The 16,845-nt window shown below is 38.4% G+C and overlaps 1 protein-coding gene across 1 annotated transcript; it reads left to right on the top strand.

Annotated features, from left to right (window-relative positions):
- Positions 1-1,557: 1,557 nt before the first annotated feature.
- Positions 1,558-16,845, top strand: DDX60 (DExD/H-box helicase 60; the record flags this gene model as incomplete). The annotated part of the gene is given in 18 exon segments (XM_080376379.1): positions 1,558-1,570; positions 1,945-1,994; positions 1,997-2,036; positions 2,039-2,394; positions 5,343-5,393; positions 5,395-5,430; positions 5,433-5,507; positions 6,420-6,469; positions 6,471-6,576; positions 7,066-7,207; positions 8,339-8,500; positions 10,389-10,491; positions 11,186-11,278; positions 13,580-13,673; positions 14,686-14,751; positions 14,755-14,785; positions 14,788-14,961; positions 15,773-16,845. Coding segments are annotated over 18 exon segments (1,803 nt in total). The 3' UTR covers positions 15,934-16,845.

Raw genomic sequence — 16,845 nt, 5'->3', positions numbered from 1 at the left:
TGCAGGGCCCTATTCAGGGTCACAGGTCTTCTGGAACCTCAGCAACAAAACCTCAGTTTTGTGGTCGCGGTGGGAGTGGGAACCGGGGGGTGGCGGGGCGGGGGATGGCAAGACAGCAGGGCGGGTGGGAGCAGCGGGAGTGGGCAGCCAGGAGGGCAGCAGCAGGTACTAGCCAGGCCAGGACTTTTTTTGTGGTTAGGGTTACCTTTAGAGTACGTTGGTACGTTGGGATTGATTCTTGGCAGGCTGTGGTTGTGTTTAGGCATGATGCTGGAGCTGGGGTTGGTGTTTGCGTTAGGGTTGCAGTTGGTCTGGGGCTGGATGAGGTGGCTGGACAGCTGGCAGGGGAACATCTGGGGCTTTGCAGGCAGCCAGGGAGCACCTTCCAGTGTGGAGGGGCAACGGGGGTGCTGGCAGGGTGTCAAAGCCACCTGGTTGCCTCTGCCCACACTGTAGCCCCAGGCACCTCAGATGTTGTGTGTGCATTGCGGAAAACCACTGTTGTAGCAAAGTATTTAAGCCTTTTTTTTGTTGAAAGGAAATATAGCAGCCCATACATGAGTATATACAGTTACAGTTTTGCTTCCTCTGAGAATAGCTCAGTTTACATTTTCAGATACGTAAAGTCAGGGTTGCTTAGGAGATTTTTGAGATAGTAGTGACTGTTTTCTAGGTAATTGACAATTTCAGCATGCAGAAATACATGATTCATCCCAGAATGGTGTTCTCAAGCCTTTGATACAGCTTTTCCAATTTAGATAAGAAAATAGAGAAAAGTCTCAGGTTTATTGCTGCTTTGACAAAAAGTATGTATGCAGGTACACAAAAGGTGACTATGTAGCTGTATGTATATAAATAGCTTACATTTTGTGAAAGTAGGTATGAAAAGTTCAACAGTAAAGTTACATTAGACACACAACTGTAATATAGCACACTGTGCACAGTATTTTACAAGTAGATAATAATGTGGGGGTTTTCTGCAGTTGCTAAAAGGTTAACACAAGGCAAAAATAAAAAAGAAAATTGCAGCTTAATTTTGAGTTTGAAATCTGAAAAATGGAGGTTCCACTTTATTTTCTTTTGTCATTTTTTTAAGAAAGGTTATAGGAAAGGTTGTAAGACTAAAAGTGACATCTAAAGATTGAATAGTCTTTTTATCATCTCAGGAAAAATTAAGGATAGCCATATCTAAAACATATGAATATTTCAATGTCAAATACAGCAACAGTAAGTGCTGCATGAGGCAGTTACCTGAATGAGGCTTACTAGAGGAAACTGAAGTTCAGAAGAAACGAGCTGTTGTGGTAGGGACTGTACAGGATTATCCCAAGCTGCTTGTTCTTTAGCTCAAAGGAAACTGAACATTGTGACCTCATAAAGTGGGGAGCTACCCTAACCATTACAGTTATATGCTCACTCAAGATTTGAGAATTCAGTCCTTGAAAAAAAAAGGAAGAAAACTAAAACTGAATTATAAAGTGGGATTGATACCAAACCATGATTACCCCCATCATACAGTGAAGATGTTGTGGCATGCCTACTTGTGACTGGACTAGCATGAATGGTACGGGTACAAGTCAGCTGAACAAGGAAACATGGATTGTTCCTTGGAGCATGCCATGTAGACCTAGCTAATATAGCAAATTATGACTAACCCCCCTAAAAGTCCCTTCATGCAAAGTGCAAAACAGATATGTAATGCTCCTTTTCAGTAAACTTTAAGACAAAATCTGATGCTTTCCTTATAGTTCATGAAAGTATTTGTTAATTTTAGAATGAAAATATGTCTCACAGGGATGTTCACAAAATGCTTTCTGATTTTACTTAAAGTTTTATTCCAGTGTGATTATGAAGTAGATAATTTAATGGATGAAGCCTCAGAGCATACCACGTTTCCTGAAAATTCTCTCTTGATTACTTAGAGTTTTCTTTTTTCGACGCCAGAATCAAGATCCACAATGGATTCTGCAGAAGATAATTTAAAAAAAAATTTGTTCATAATGATGCAAATGAGAATGCTAGCAATGATAAGGGTAGTGAGAGTGTAGTGATAGTGAGAAAATAGGCTTCATTCCCACAAAGGAAGATAAACAGAGAGGCAGTACACGTGAGAGTGATGAGGAGGATGAGACCAGTGACAAAGCAGAAGCAGCTGTTGTGCGGGTGCTTGAAGAAGAGGAATATCGAGAAGAAGAAGCCGAAGACCCAGATTACAGTTACAGTATCTTGACCACTGAAGAAGTGACACAACAGGTGTCACAAACTGAAGACAAGGATTTCAGACTTCTCCAGGGTGAACATGATTCCCAAAGCCCTGGTGAAGCGCTGTTACTAGCTTATGTTCATGTCTGTGGCTTTTATTACAGTGTCTTACCTTTTGGATCTTGTGTAATTAATTGATGTGTTATGGTTAAATGATTCTATCAATAACCGTGTATGTGGTTACTTAAGAAATAAGAAAACATCTTGAATTTCTGAAGAAATTGAGGCTACACGTTTGGCCATCCCTATCAAGAGCTCAGTAGGTACAGTGGGGTTAATGGAAAGAAATGTAATAAATGGTAACAAAGATTTTCTTTGAACTAAATAGACATCAGAGTGTAGTACCCCTTAGAGAAAGAAACTATGTGCTTGTCACCTAGGTTTGTGGAAAACCAGGAGACCTAAGGCATACTTAGAATTTCATACTTCCTCCAGCCACTTGAAGGAAGGTTCCTAATAGAATAGAAAGTCTGCCCAAAGTGTAGGGATTGTCTGCGTGTTTTAGGAACTGATCTACAATTTTAATTACTGCTATTTATTATTCTTCAAATTCTCTGTCATGCTTTTTTTTTTTTGAGCATGTTTCCTCACGTATTTTAAGGCTACTGCTTTTACAGCATTTTAAACAGTTCTCCTTTTCATATATACCTTCTGTGGTTTTGCATGTCAGTTCTCATCCATGACCATCTGCATCTCTGGATTCTGATTCCTTTCCCTGCTTGAGATGGAAAAGGATTAGCCATAGTGTCATTCACATTGACAGTGAAGTGTCTCCTCTGCATTCCAGAGCTGACATGCTAAAGAGATTAGTGTTAATTAAAGGCAGACAATTTAATGTGTAAGACAGAAGTTTACACAGGTTTTGTTCATGGAAGGCTGCTCATTGCATCAGATAACAAATGGGGCCTGTATACCAGAGGCTTTTGATCCCAAGCAGAAAGGAAAGTTGAGTCTTCCCAGGTGTGGATCTAAGGTGATGTGTATCAGACATTTTTGACTGCCTTGAAGAAAAGAAACATGTTCTTACCCTTGGAATATGGATGTTCTCATAATACGCATTAGTATTGTAAAATGTAATAGACAGTGTAGTGTGTAATAGACAAACACGAAAGCAGAGAACAGTTACTATTCTAGTATTTATCTGGACTTGCAAAAGTTCTTTGGACTCCTTGGTCTGTCCTGGATAAAACATCATGTCCTGCACTTTCATGGATCCTTAAAGAGGTCCAGAGTGCTCTCAGTTCCTAGGATGTATTAAAGACTTCTGAGGTGCTGCCTGTTTATACTTGCGATCTTCAGTGCAAAGGATTTGTTTTAAGTCTGACCTGAGACTAGTTAATACAAAATTTATCAACTATCATGGTTTTCTGAAATAGGAAGGGGTGAAGAAGTCTTTTTTGGTCTGTTGAAGGAAGGTATTGTGATTGGATTCCTCTTGCTGTTAATGTATTTTTTTGTGCCATAGACATTGCATGGGTGAGTCATGTAGTTGTTATTGTCATGATAGCTGTTGATAGCCCACTTGCTGTGTATAGCTGGAAGCTCAGGCAAGAAGGCTCTCAAAATATATTTAGCAATTGTCTCCTGTGGGGTATTTCTGATGGGACAGGTAACACTTCCTGCATAAGCAGACAGGGGCAACAGGTGCCATACAAGTCACATAAGCCTCAGGTGCTACAAAAGTATCTAGAGTTGTAAAGGAGACAATTGCTAATACACTCAATAACTGAATGGATTGCAAACTGTTTAGAACTAACCTTAGATCCAAGAAAGATGGTTTCCTATTGATTTAATTTATGCATTTAATGTTTAGCTGATTTAATTAACAAAAACATTTATTTTAAAATCTATTAGTAAGCAATTTTTTTCTGTCCTTTGTCCCCAACCTCTCTTGCAGTAATGTTATGTACATGCTATTTTTAATTCTTTCAGGTATGTTACCCACCTGGGGGGGCTTCACCTTCTACCCTCAGGGTGCACTGTGGCTGGTGGCTCACCCCGGTGGCAGCAGCTGGCTCCTGAGGGTAGGGTGTGGGAGGTACCTCCAGCAGCAGCGGGTGAGAGTTGGTGCTGCTGCCAGCAGCAGCCTCGTCTGCACAGACATCTCCAAATCTAAATATTGCTGTTGCATCTGCTAACTAAAGTATTTAAAATCTGGGAAAATTATTTTAAGAGCTTAAATACAAGTTGCAAAGTCTGTGCTTGTATAATTAAAACAGTGGTTTTACAATATTTTAACTTTAAGGAACTGGTATTTTTAGAGTATCATAATCCGCTTCAGTGCCTAATATACCCCTGCCGTTTTCCTGAGCATTAAGTCTGCTTAATTAGTAGAGTTGTGACTCTACTTCTGCTCCTGCGGAGAATAACAGCAAAGCTTCCTTGGACTTCAGTGGGAATGATACTCGTTCAGCGAGCTGTTTATTTTTCAGTCCAGAAAAAAATGGTGTTACCCAGAAAGTGTTTTAAAGCCTAGCTATGCCAATAGTTTGTTTTATTATGATTATCTTTCCTGAGACAAGTTCAGTAACTGGGTACCCCAGGAGCCAAAAAACATCAGGGTGCAGTGAGGGTCGGTGGCTGCTGCCTTGGGAGCATGGCTGGGGCCGTGGGAGCTCCCACGGAGTGGCAGGGCAGGGCCTGGTAGCCAGGGCCTGTCCCACTGCCCCAGTCAAGAGCAGGGCAGCTGGGGAGCTGCTGCAGCCTCAGGCATCGGGCATCTCCTTGGGAAGAGGCTGAGGCCAGACCAGGTTGTCAGCCTGCTGGGCTGGGGGGAGCTGGAGGCTGGCACTGCTGCAGCACTACTGGGCAGGGACTGATGGCCCTGAGGGGCTGAAACGGGGCCCGGGCCGGTGGGAGGAGGCCTCAGGGGTTGGGCAGGGACAGTCAGGTCTGTTGGTGCCATCACGGACCGGACAAAAAAGAGCTATTTTTACTGATGATTGTGCCCGCTTTTCCTTCCGTAGTTTTCTTATCCTTTTTTTCCTGTCTTTGAGGAAATTCTGTAAAGGATAAGACTTGTCCTTTTTTTGTATTTTTCATTATAGCAGTCGTTTGTGCTATTCATGTTATCGCTACAGGTTCACCAGACTGTCCGGCTGTTGAAACAACTGTGGCCTGAAGGATCTGACAATTAGGCTTGTAGCCTGTGTTCTTGCTTGTGCCGTTCTGACTTAAAAATATACAGCAACATGCTGAAGAATGCAAATACTTCTGTGGCAGCAAGGGTAAAGCAATCAGCAAGAGTAGGAATTTTTTTAGTATCTTTTCGGCACAGTGATGATAAACATTTTGCTAACAGGAGAGATGCCTACCATAGATTCCAAGCTGAAGAGAGGCCCAGCTGCTTCCATTGTGACTACACTCTGTATGTGGTCTGGTTCAGGTAATTACTGTGGCCACAGCTTTTCCAAAGGAGCATGGTCTCTCTGTGGGTCGCATTGTGCCCCCTGCTGCAGTGGCTATTCCTATGGAAAGTTTTACCTTAGAAGTAATTATTACATCCATAGGAAGTTTAACCTTGGAAGGTAGTTGCACTCATTTTTTTTTCTTTTCCTAATGTTCAGCGGCATGCTAGCTTTTACAGAAGAGTAAACTTTTCCTCAGGTTAGCAAGATGTTTCAGAAAAAAGGTTTCTTTCTAGGTGCAGTTGTGACATCATTCTTGTGACCATAACACAAGCCTTATATTTGCATCAAGTTAACATAGACACAATATATCAGTAATGTTTTATGAGACACATAACCAGTGGACTACTGGTTAGCACAGCAGGATTTCTGTATGATCTTTTTGCTGTGCAGTTGGGAAAAGAGCATAGGCCTATATCTAGATACTAATTTTTCCTCTTAAAATAATGACATTTCTGGGCAGACACACTGACAATTGGTTTTGAGTTTTGTCTTGATTTTCATAGCCATGTTCTTTTTGGAAAAGAGATATTTTTTTTTCATTTACATTGTAACTGAGTGTATCTGCCAGCGCTACAAGAATGTTCATTTTGAAGTAAGTGTATCCACAATTAATTGTAAAGCATAAATTGTTTAAATAGATCAAAACTATGAGCTGCCTTAAAGTGCAAATCACTGAATCAAGTAGAGGTGAATGCAATTATTTTATTGAAGGACATGCTCAACATTTTATCTGTCATCTGTCAACAGGGAAGAAGTAAACCTGTGTCTCCAGAAGAAGCAACTGGCCTCTGTAGAATGCTGTCTTGCGGTGACTTTTCTTCTTCATATGCCTCTTTTGCAGAGAGCTCAGATTAGGATCATGAAATCCTGCTGGACTAAGCAAGTTTTACCATTAATAAAAATGGTAAATGTGGTACTGTCTTACTTCCCCTGTCATCAGGTGCAGTTGTCATTTCAGTTTTCATTTCCCTTTATATGTTACTTTAGTTATCTGATGAGGTCAAAGAATGTAGTGTACCTGCTGGAAACAAACTTTAGTTGGTTCAGGAATCTTGTGAGCCACAAATCAGTGGGTCTAGGAGAGCGTTTGGGGCAATCTCTCTGTATTGACTTCTTAGACATCTCCAGTTAGCCAGCACTAGTGTTAGGGTATGGGGCTAGATGGACCTTTTGGTCTCATCCAGTATGGGAAGTTTGATGGCAAGCCTTTTTATTGTTTAAAGTTGGTTATTACAGTGACGTTTTCCTGATAGTTTCTGATCTCATAGAAGTCAAGTAACAGTGTGTTGTTTTCCATGTCAATAGTCTGTGATAGTTAACCTTGCTTTGGAGATGATTTGATCCCTCCACATGAAAAGGTGCTCCATAAAAATTGTTTGCTTTATTTTAACAGCAACAGTTGTGTCCACATTTTTTTCTGACACAGCTAAGTGATACAAATGATTGGAAATTGGATTTAACTTATCTGCCTGACCTAAATGATGATTCACTGCTCATAAATCTTGCACGTTACTATGAGGTCAAATATGCTGCAGGCATTTATCTTTGTTGAACAGTTTACTTCCTTACATTTCTAACTTTATTAAGCTGCAAAATGAGAATGAAACTGCATGTGCAAGCAGAAATGAGCACAATTTTCTAATTACCCATATAATAATGGATAATTTTATGGAATAATAGGGATTTTTTTTCTATAGCGAAGTTAGAAAATCACACATGAAAGTCTTTCACAAATACTTTACCATGTTATATCTTTGATGCGCCACCTGTACTTAGGCAAAGGAAGACTGATAAAACATAGGTAGCAAGAGCTCTGGGTCACTGTTTTTGGGTATTCTCAACTGTCTGGTTTTTAGCCAGTTTTCTATCCACTTCATTTTGTCTTAGTGCAACACAGTCAGGATGGAAACAAGATTCTATCCCTACTGTCACTCTGACATTGTATAATATATTTAATTTCAGATGAGGCTGATTCAGACAAAATCATATATTGTCTTTTAAGTACATCAATTTGGGAGCTGAAGCTTTAAGAACACTGTCAGATGTGTTAAGATTCACAAAAACATCACAAAAGCTGACAGAGCAAGGAAGTGTGGAAAAAGGTTTGTAGCAAATGTTCTTTCAGTGTAATTCTGTTTATGTGAAATCCTCTGCCATAAGTCTGTCTGATGGTAAACCAGAACACTTTGTTTATAAATCTAGTCACAAGACGTCCTGTATTTACCTCAGTAAAGAAAATGTAGAGGAATTTTTTAAAGGAAATACAAAATAGGAATATGACACATGTATTTTTATAATGCTACCTATTATTGGGCACTAATAAAAAAATTATCAGTTTCAAGATCCTACTGTGCAGGAGGCAAAGGTGAGAGAAACTTTTCTTTAGCTGTGGAGCTTACAGGCTTTCACAGACAGTCTAAATCTGGTGGGTTTTTTTTCCAAAATACGTCATAGTACATTTAGTTATTTGTACCCTGGACTATTAAAAACTGTGAATGTACAACATTTTGTTCTAATGATGAAATACCTTGGACAAGACTGAAGTCTTTGTGCCTGATGCTGCATAGGCAAATAGGTAGCTTCTATTTGAGGAAACTTAGTTTTAAGGTGCTTTCCCTATCCCCATCCCCCCTGTCCCATTCTTTCCTTCTTTCTTCTCTGTGCAGGATTAGAGTTCAAAAAGGAATTAGGGAAAGAAATGGAGAATGAATACCAATGTTTATGGGAAACTGTAACAAAATTAACTGTGAAATACAGTTATGGAGATGATTTCCCAATACAAAAGACCTCACAACTATTTCTTGAACAGGAACAGATGATCTTTAGAGGTACTGACAAATGCACAAATTAGAGAGTTAGAAGCATGATCTTCATTACTCTCGCTAAAAGTTCTAGGAGTAGTGATCAGATTTTATCCTGATCACATATCTAATCTATGCTTCATGGATTCTCTCCTCCTTCCTTTCATCCTATTGGCAAAACTTGCAGCTGATGCTGAAGTAAGTCTGACCAGCCCTTATGGGTGAAAATCTGGCTCCACTGTAGACAGCACAAGTACTGTTATTGACTTCAGTAGTAATTAGGTCTAGTTTCATGATGGCTAGCACAAATCTGTTGTGTGTATTTGTCCTGGTTTCAGCTGGGATACAGTTAATTTTCTTCTTAGTAAGTAGTTAGTAAAGTGCTGCATTTTGGCTGTGATGTGAGAACAATGCTGATAACCACACTGATGGTTTTAGTTGTTGCTGGGTGATGTTTATACTAAATCAAGGACTTTTCAGTTCCTTGGGCCCTGCCAGCCAGAGGGCTGGGGGTGCACAGGACACCGGGAGGGGACGCAGCAGGGACAGGTGACCCAAGCTAGCCAAAGAGGTATTCCATACCATGGGACGTCATGCTGAGTATATAAACTGGGGGAAGGAGGAGGAAGGGGGAGACATTTGGCGTTACGGCGACTGTCTTCCTGAGTAACCGTTACGCGTGATGGAGCCCGGCTTTCCTGGGGATGGCCGAACATCTGCCTGCCCATGGGAAGTGGGGAATGAATTCCCTGCTTTGCTTTGCTTGCCTGCACGGCTTTTGCTTTACCTATTACATTGTTCTTATCTCAACACTTGAGTTTTACATTCTGATCCTCCTTCCCATCCCTCTGGGTGAGGGGGAGTCAGCAAGCGGCTGCGTGGTGCTTGGTTGCTGGACAGGGTTAAACCATGACAATATTGTAAAAAAAAAAAATTAAGATTAGTGTAATATGAATAATATTTAAAAGCATAATAATTACTCATAATTAATGATTACGCTGCAGGAAGACTCTCTCAGGTATTAGGCATGGGGGCAGCAAATTAAGTGAAATACAGAATTGTTGCTCTAATAGTAGAGTCCAGCCACCCTGTAGCTCACATTGAGATCCTTGAAAGCCATAGAAATGCGTCTTGCCCTTAAGTGTCTTAAATTACATCATCATCTTATTTAGTAGCCCGTAATTGGGGAAGTGAGTAGTTGGCTCAGAGACTGTTTTCTTCCCTCACTTATAAGACTTGTTCTGAATATCTGAAAGGAATAGATAGAGATTTTTGCCTGGTATCTGACATTTCTTGAGAACCAGTTTTGTTGCAGCCTTCAAATGTTTGTTTTAAACCTATCAAATAAAGATATGAATTTTTAGAAGAGATAGTAAGAAATTCAGTAAAGGCTGGAATATAATTATACTTGAATCTGTGGGTGTTCAGCTGATTTCAAAGAAGTCAAGTGGGCTCTAGTGGGCAAAAAAAGATATTTTCTTTGTTATCTGTAGGATATTAATGGCATCTTCTGTCACAGCATTTGTGTTGCCTATTTCTGTATCTTCTTTGGACACCTTGAAGACTGAAATTGTGACTAGACTTCAAATGTGGAAAGGATGCACAATGTTGACTGTCATCTCTAGTCATCTAATGTGAATGCAGTTGAAAGTGCATATATAGGAGACTGTAGTCTTTATGGAATTAGTTCAGGGAAGTGGATGCCTGTGAGATGAGAGGGGTTGTAGAATTCAAAAAGTTAGCATAGGTGTCTAAAATGGGTTATGAGAATATCCACTTGGAAGCAATAATGACGTCTGCTTCATTCTTCTTCCCATGCTTGAGAAGAAACAAGAAAAGGGGAAATAGTGAAGTATGATGTGCAATTATATATCTCTATCTATTCTTAATTAAACAATATTTTTTACACTGTAAAGGTATAAAGAAAAAATTTCCAACATTGGACTAATCTTGGTGAAATCTGGTCTTGTTGAAGATTATGCTGGAGATATTTTGAAAGACCTCCCTGTTCTAGAAAGGTACATATATGAGTTTTATTCTAATGAAATAACATCATATGGGCTTATTTTCTACCTTTGCACTTTACATCCATATTGTGTTCAATTTGTAAAAATGTAGAAGTGCTTTTGCTGTAACTGGGTAAAATTTCAAATTTACATGTACTGGTGTAAATGTTAACGGAAAGTTCAGAACAAGAATGGATAAGGATGACTATATTTCCTCATACTGCTATTTGTTTATATTATAGTCTTTGATTCTTACTTTACATTCTGGAACTGTTTTTTCTAAATGTACAGATTGTATTTGAAAACCTTATTCTAAATCGCAAAGCTTAGATTGATTTCAGGAAAAGAAAAACATTTAATAATACTGAAAAAAAAATTATGCTTTACATTTCCTCTGCTACTTGTGGAAGTGGGTTCTGCGCTGCGCAATGAGTATTTTTTTAGCCAGTGTGTGTTATGTCGTTACATTGCATTCTATGATTAATGTGTATGAAAATAAGTGAAAAAATGGGGTTTTACTTTATTTGCAATTCTTTCTGAAAGAACGATGCTATCTTGACAGACTATATTTGGTGTAGAATTAAGCCCCATGTTTTTCTGCCACAGTAAAATTGTGTTTTGATAAATACTCAGGTTTTTAAAATGTTTCATTAGAGGCGTCAGAAAACACTTACTTTTTGCTCTGTTTAATGTTTGTATACTTCAGCAATGATCCTGCAGTTACGTCACTTATTAAATACAAGGAATTTGATGAGCTTCATCACTGGTATTCTGGCAGACCTTTGACTGAGGACTATGAGTGAGCATGGTGCAGTGCTGACCAAACACAAAGTCCATCTGTCTGTGCTGGCTAAAACAGTATTGTAAAGGTTATTGTGGTTTTGGAGAAGGACTTCTCATTTCAGAAAATACTTGCAGCTGTATAAATACTTGCCAAACTAGAGCTACTGCAATAGCTAAATCAAACTGGTGTGCCTGTGCATTATGTGTATGCATTGTGTATTATCTTAAATAGGTCTGATCGGTGTAACAGAATGAGCACTTGTCACATGTTCATGATACATTCCCTTTTGCTTGCAAAATGCATCACAGATTTATGTAAGCAAACTGCACATATGCGTGCAGTTTAATTTTTAAATATATGGTTTGGATAATGCTTACTAAGTACATCCATACATGTGCAGAATCTTCTCAGTTTGCACAGTGCACATGTAGCCAATGTTGTCTTTTGAGAACAAAATTAAAGTAAGAAGTAAAAGAATTTGTTGTGGTTTAACCCTAGCTGGCATGTAAGCATCACACAGGCACTTGCTCACTCCCCCCAACCCTGGTGGGATAGGGGAGAATCAGAAGGATGGAAGTGAGAAAACTCATGCGTTGGAATAAAGACAGTTTAATAGGTAAAGCAAAAGATGCACATGCAAACAAAGTAAAGCGAGGAATCCATTCACCATTTCCCATCGGCAGGCAGGTGTTCAGACATCTCCAGGAAAGCAGGTCTCTGTCATGTGCAGTGGTTACTTTGGAAGCCAAACACCATCACTCCAAACATCCCCCCCTTCCTCCGTCTTTTCCCAGCTTTTATTGCTGAGCATGATGCCATATGATCTGGAATATCCCTTGTGTCAGCTGGGACCAGCTGTCCTGGCTCTGTCCCCTCCCAGCTCCTTGTGCCCCACCCCCCGCCAGCCTGCTTGCTGGTGGGAGCGGGTGTGAGGCAGAAAAAGTTTGGTTCTATTTAAGCGCTGCTCAGCGGTAACAAAAACATCCCTGTGCTACCAACAGTCTTCTCATCACAAATCCAAAACACAGCTCCATACTAGCTACTATGAAAAAATATAACTCTGTCACACTAAAACCAGCATAGAAATAAACAAAAGTTGTTTGTATTATAATTATTGATGTTATGCATTATAGATTCCTTTAAGGTTTTTTCCAGTTTGAGCTACTGAAGAAGACAAACTATGGATTTAGCTTTGATCGTAGATTTACATATTTACATTAAATGAAGTATACAATACTGTATGTACTAGCAAGTACACAAAACTTTCCGAGATGTTCCCATCAACTATTACATCATACAATGAATTAAACTATGAAAAACCTACTAGGAGTTGAGAAGCAATGGATTACTGTTCATATTCCAGTGTTGCTTATGGTTTTTATGCAAGTGACTTAGAAATATTGTTTCCTAAGTGGGTATTTGCACCACTTGACCTATGAAAACAGGGGTGTATCTGCACATCTTTCTGACTAGATGATTTTTTGCATTCTTCTGTGTACTGTGATTGCAGTGGGAAGTCTGGAGAACATAACCTGCAGAATAATAGCTAGAGCACTTTCCATAATGCTGGATTTGAAGACTTATGTCCACTCCAGCTGAAGAGAGGGCCCTCTCTCTCCCATGTTTTGCATGAATACTCTGAATTCTGGCATGTGTCATCTCAGTCTTTGTGAATAACAGAAAGATCTTCTGAGACAGGTCTTCACAATCAGAAACTGGCTCATCGTTTTGATTTCAGGGCAGAGAGAAATACCTAGGCTTGAGTGTGGAAGTATCCATATACTCATTTCAGCATCTTCCATTGACTAGCATTAAGTGTTCTTCCAGCAGCTTTATTTATTTATGTTCTGATGAAAGACTCTTGTTTTCATGGGGAAGAGGTCTCTTTCTGATCATCTGAATTGCCTTCAGAAGACACCTTCCTATTTTCATGGACTGTGTGAGAAGCCTAGGCATTTTTCTCAAACAGTTATAATTTCTTTCCAGATATCCGGCTTGTTAAGTTTTCCAGTGTTTTTAATGTGTGCCTGAAGTAGTTTGAATTTGACTCTATTGCCTAGCTCTCAGATAGTTCCAAGTACTGTTGGATGTCAGTGAGTCTTAGTAGCCAGCCTCTTTCAAAACGTGATTTTGGCCTTTAGGTCAATGAGGAATTTGTAATCCGTTACCCAGGTATCTTTTCTTGGAAATAGATTGGACTAGCATTCTATTAGAGTATTTTTTAAATAAATTAAATTTGTTTGCAGCAAAATCTTAAGATCCAAAGGAATGAAGATAAATACAGAAGTTACAGAATTTTTGACATTTATATGGAAGGACTTTGGAAGATGGCACTTCAAAAATTATTGTATATCAAGAGGATGTCTCAGTGAATGCTAATGCTGTGGCCAAAAATGCACAAAAAAAGCATGTGAGTATATTCCAAGTTATTTTTTCCACTACCCAGGAAAGGATTACTACTCTATGAATGGGTCCTGCAGCTGAAGTTTTAATGTTCTGAATGAACCAGTAGTTCTCAGTTGAAGAAATTTAAATTGCCTTTTTTCTTCAAATTTAATTAACTAATTGGAAAAAGTTGTTTTTTTATTCCTAGTTAGGAATGCTGATGAGTGGTAATATTTCAACAGGCACAAGTAAATAAAAAAGCAATAATAATATGTAAAGGCTGATAGGTTTTGGCTCACAGCCAGTATTATAATGTGGAGTGAAGGAAACTGGAGTTCATGAATTTAATTTAAGAAACTATTGAAAAATACTGGAAAAAACATTATTCAATTATTTATTTCCCTGCACTATTTGGAAACATCTGTGAAAGACCCTGTACGTATTGCAGTTAATCATAACTATGTGAACACTGTCAAACATCACAGGGTATGTATCATGTACTTGCATACTCATGAACAATAATGAGCAATAGTAATTTGAGTAATATGTAATAATAGCCATCACCATGGGTTGCAGATTATGGCCTGCTGAATTACCTGTAAAAGTCTGTACATAAAGTAACTCTGTTAACTTCAAGTAAGGTTGAACTTTGCGTTTTATTTAACTTAATGAAAAGCATCTCAATATGATCAGAATTACTATTACCCATGTATAAAATAAAAACTCGAAATGTAACTGTCAAGCATCTGCTATTTTATTTTTCCAATTTGTGCTTCTTTGTACTACTCGTGAAGCTTCATACTGACTTAAAACAAAGCTTAGGGAGGCTCTTTTGTGCGAAATATATAGGGATTCAGAAGTTATATCTTCTTCAAAATTAAGTATTATTTTAAACAATTCCCAAAACACAATGCATCACATAGATTAATTAGAACTATAATTAACCTGCTGTGATTGAGTTTATGGATTAGGGTTTTTTTAAGTGATGCCTGCAAATAATGATCTTTAGTTGTAAATATCTTCATTTTATTGGATAGAAAAGTAAAGCGGAAACAATTGCAAAGGAAAACACCAGGCAACTGAAAACTAAAGAAGAAAAGAAATAACAGGAGCAATGGAAAGCCTTGTGTATACCAACTGAAAAGAAATCAAAGCAAATCTAAGTGTTGAAATAAATAAATTGGAAAAGTTTCTTAAGACCCTCAAAAGTAAATCTGTGAAGTTCAGCATAGAAATGACAGTACTGTGTGCCTGTTCAGAAGTGCGGAATGAACACTGCAGAATGCAAGATATGATAGCTAAATTCATGTTCAGTATTCAGCTTCCACTCCCTTTAACCAAGAGAATGAGTGACTTTCGAAAGTCTCAGCTGGAATAAAGACATGTAAATACAGGCCTGTTTCAAGAGCATGAAAGCTGTTTTTAAGTATTAACAGGCTCGGTTCCCCTTTTGCAATTTCGAGATCCTTTGAGTCAGCTGTAAATTAGCCAATGAAATCAGATTGTAGCTGTTTTCTTGTTGTGCTTTGTAAACGTTACATACATAATTTTATTGTATATACCTTTGTTATGTATCATGACACTAAAATGTATCTATATTGCAGTGGATCATTTAATTTCCTGAGGTGGTTAGCTCATGGTCTGAATGATGACAATTTGCACAGAAATCTGTGCTACAATGGTTAGTGACCTTGTTTCACCAGAACTGACTTGTTCAGTCCATACCTTCTGTCAGGAAAGTCCAAACACATAGTGCTCTAAATTTGTTGAGGAGAGTTGTAAACATTGGAGTGAAATATGTTGCTAATAAGACTGAGTAACAAATATGTTGGTTGGGAAGGTGAAATGGGGGAGATCAGTTATTGTGTAGATGTCAGAAGTATGACTTCCTTTTATAACCGAGCATGCAGAAGCAGATAGAATTATTGGGGTGCTTGGTCTTCAGTGGCAGTCCTTGTAGAGGTCACGGGAATGTGGGTTGTCTTCATCTAGTTGTCTTTAAATAAAATTAATTTTAAATTGTCATAGAAGTCATTGGTCTGTTTTAAAAATACCTAATATCAGAAGCCTCCCAATGGGGAGACTTTTTCTTTTTTTTTTTTTTAAATGGTAACAAATCTAAAGAATTAAGCAAAGCTGTTCAAGTTATGAGGAGAGTTCATATCTTTCTTGAAAAATATCAAGATCTCTTGGAGAAACCACATCTACAGAAGCTGACCAGATATCCAAGACTTCTTAGATTTGAGAATTTGTCATGCTCTCTATCTGGCCAGGTAACTTTATAGACTGTAATGATTCTACTGTAACTGGATCTGTAGCTGAGTATCAACAGTGTTTTCTTAAGCACTGAATAGTGTGTAAAAGATCTATATTGAGCTTGTTTTATTATGTATTGTGCCGTAAGATTTGGAACTGTCTACTCTTCCTTTCAGATACTGATCTCTAGTTCCATGGTTAAATTTCTCTGCTTGATGTGAGGGCTAGTTGGCACAATATGCCACTTCCCCTTTAGTAAACAGAACTTTACATGGCTGAAAAGATATCCTTTGAAACATGCAGCAAGATAAATCTGCTTTAGCTATGTCTGCCTGTGGCTTTAGCCGTCTCTTAGAGGTACCTGCTGTTCAAATCATCGTATCAGCTGAACTCTGCATGCTAAAAAGAACTGTGAAAAGCTAAGTGATGAGCAGCTGTGTTCTAACAGGCCCAAATATACTACTTTAGAAAAGGAAATCTTTGAGACTGCAGGGGTGGATGAAAACTATTCTGTTTGTTGTTAACAATATTACTGATCACCTCTGAAAGAAACTGATACTGAATTAGTTAATATACTAATTTATTTAGTATGCTAAACAAAACAAAACATCACTGAGTAAACTGTGTGATGATCCAAGTGATAATATCCTACTGGCATTTCAACAACTGGGCCAAATCTATAAAGAGAAACTGAGTTGTTACCTGAAGAAAAAAGGGGAAAAAACCAACCAGCCACACATAAGGCTCTTGCCACTCAGATCAGATGTCTCTTAAGCTAGGAAGTGATAAGGTCCAAGTTATCAAATATGTTTCATAATAAAGCTTTAGCAATATCCAATATCAGTAATACAAAGTTTACTTTAGAAAATGAACCTTTACACATTGACATTTTAACAGCTGCAATATCAATTAAATAATTGTTTCTAAAAAATTAAAAAAAA

The sequence above is a fragment of the Falco punctatus genome (genome assembly GCF_963210335.1).
Source record: "Falco punctatus genome assembly, chromosome: 1".
NCBI classification, from domain to species: Eukaryota; Metazoa; Chordata; class Aves; order Falconiformes; family Falconidae; genus Falco; species Falco punctatus.
Note: the sequence above shows the minus strand (reverse complement) of the source record. Positions and strands in the feature narration are given on the sequence as shown.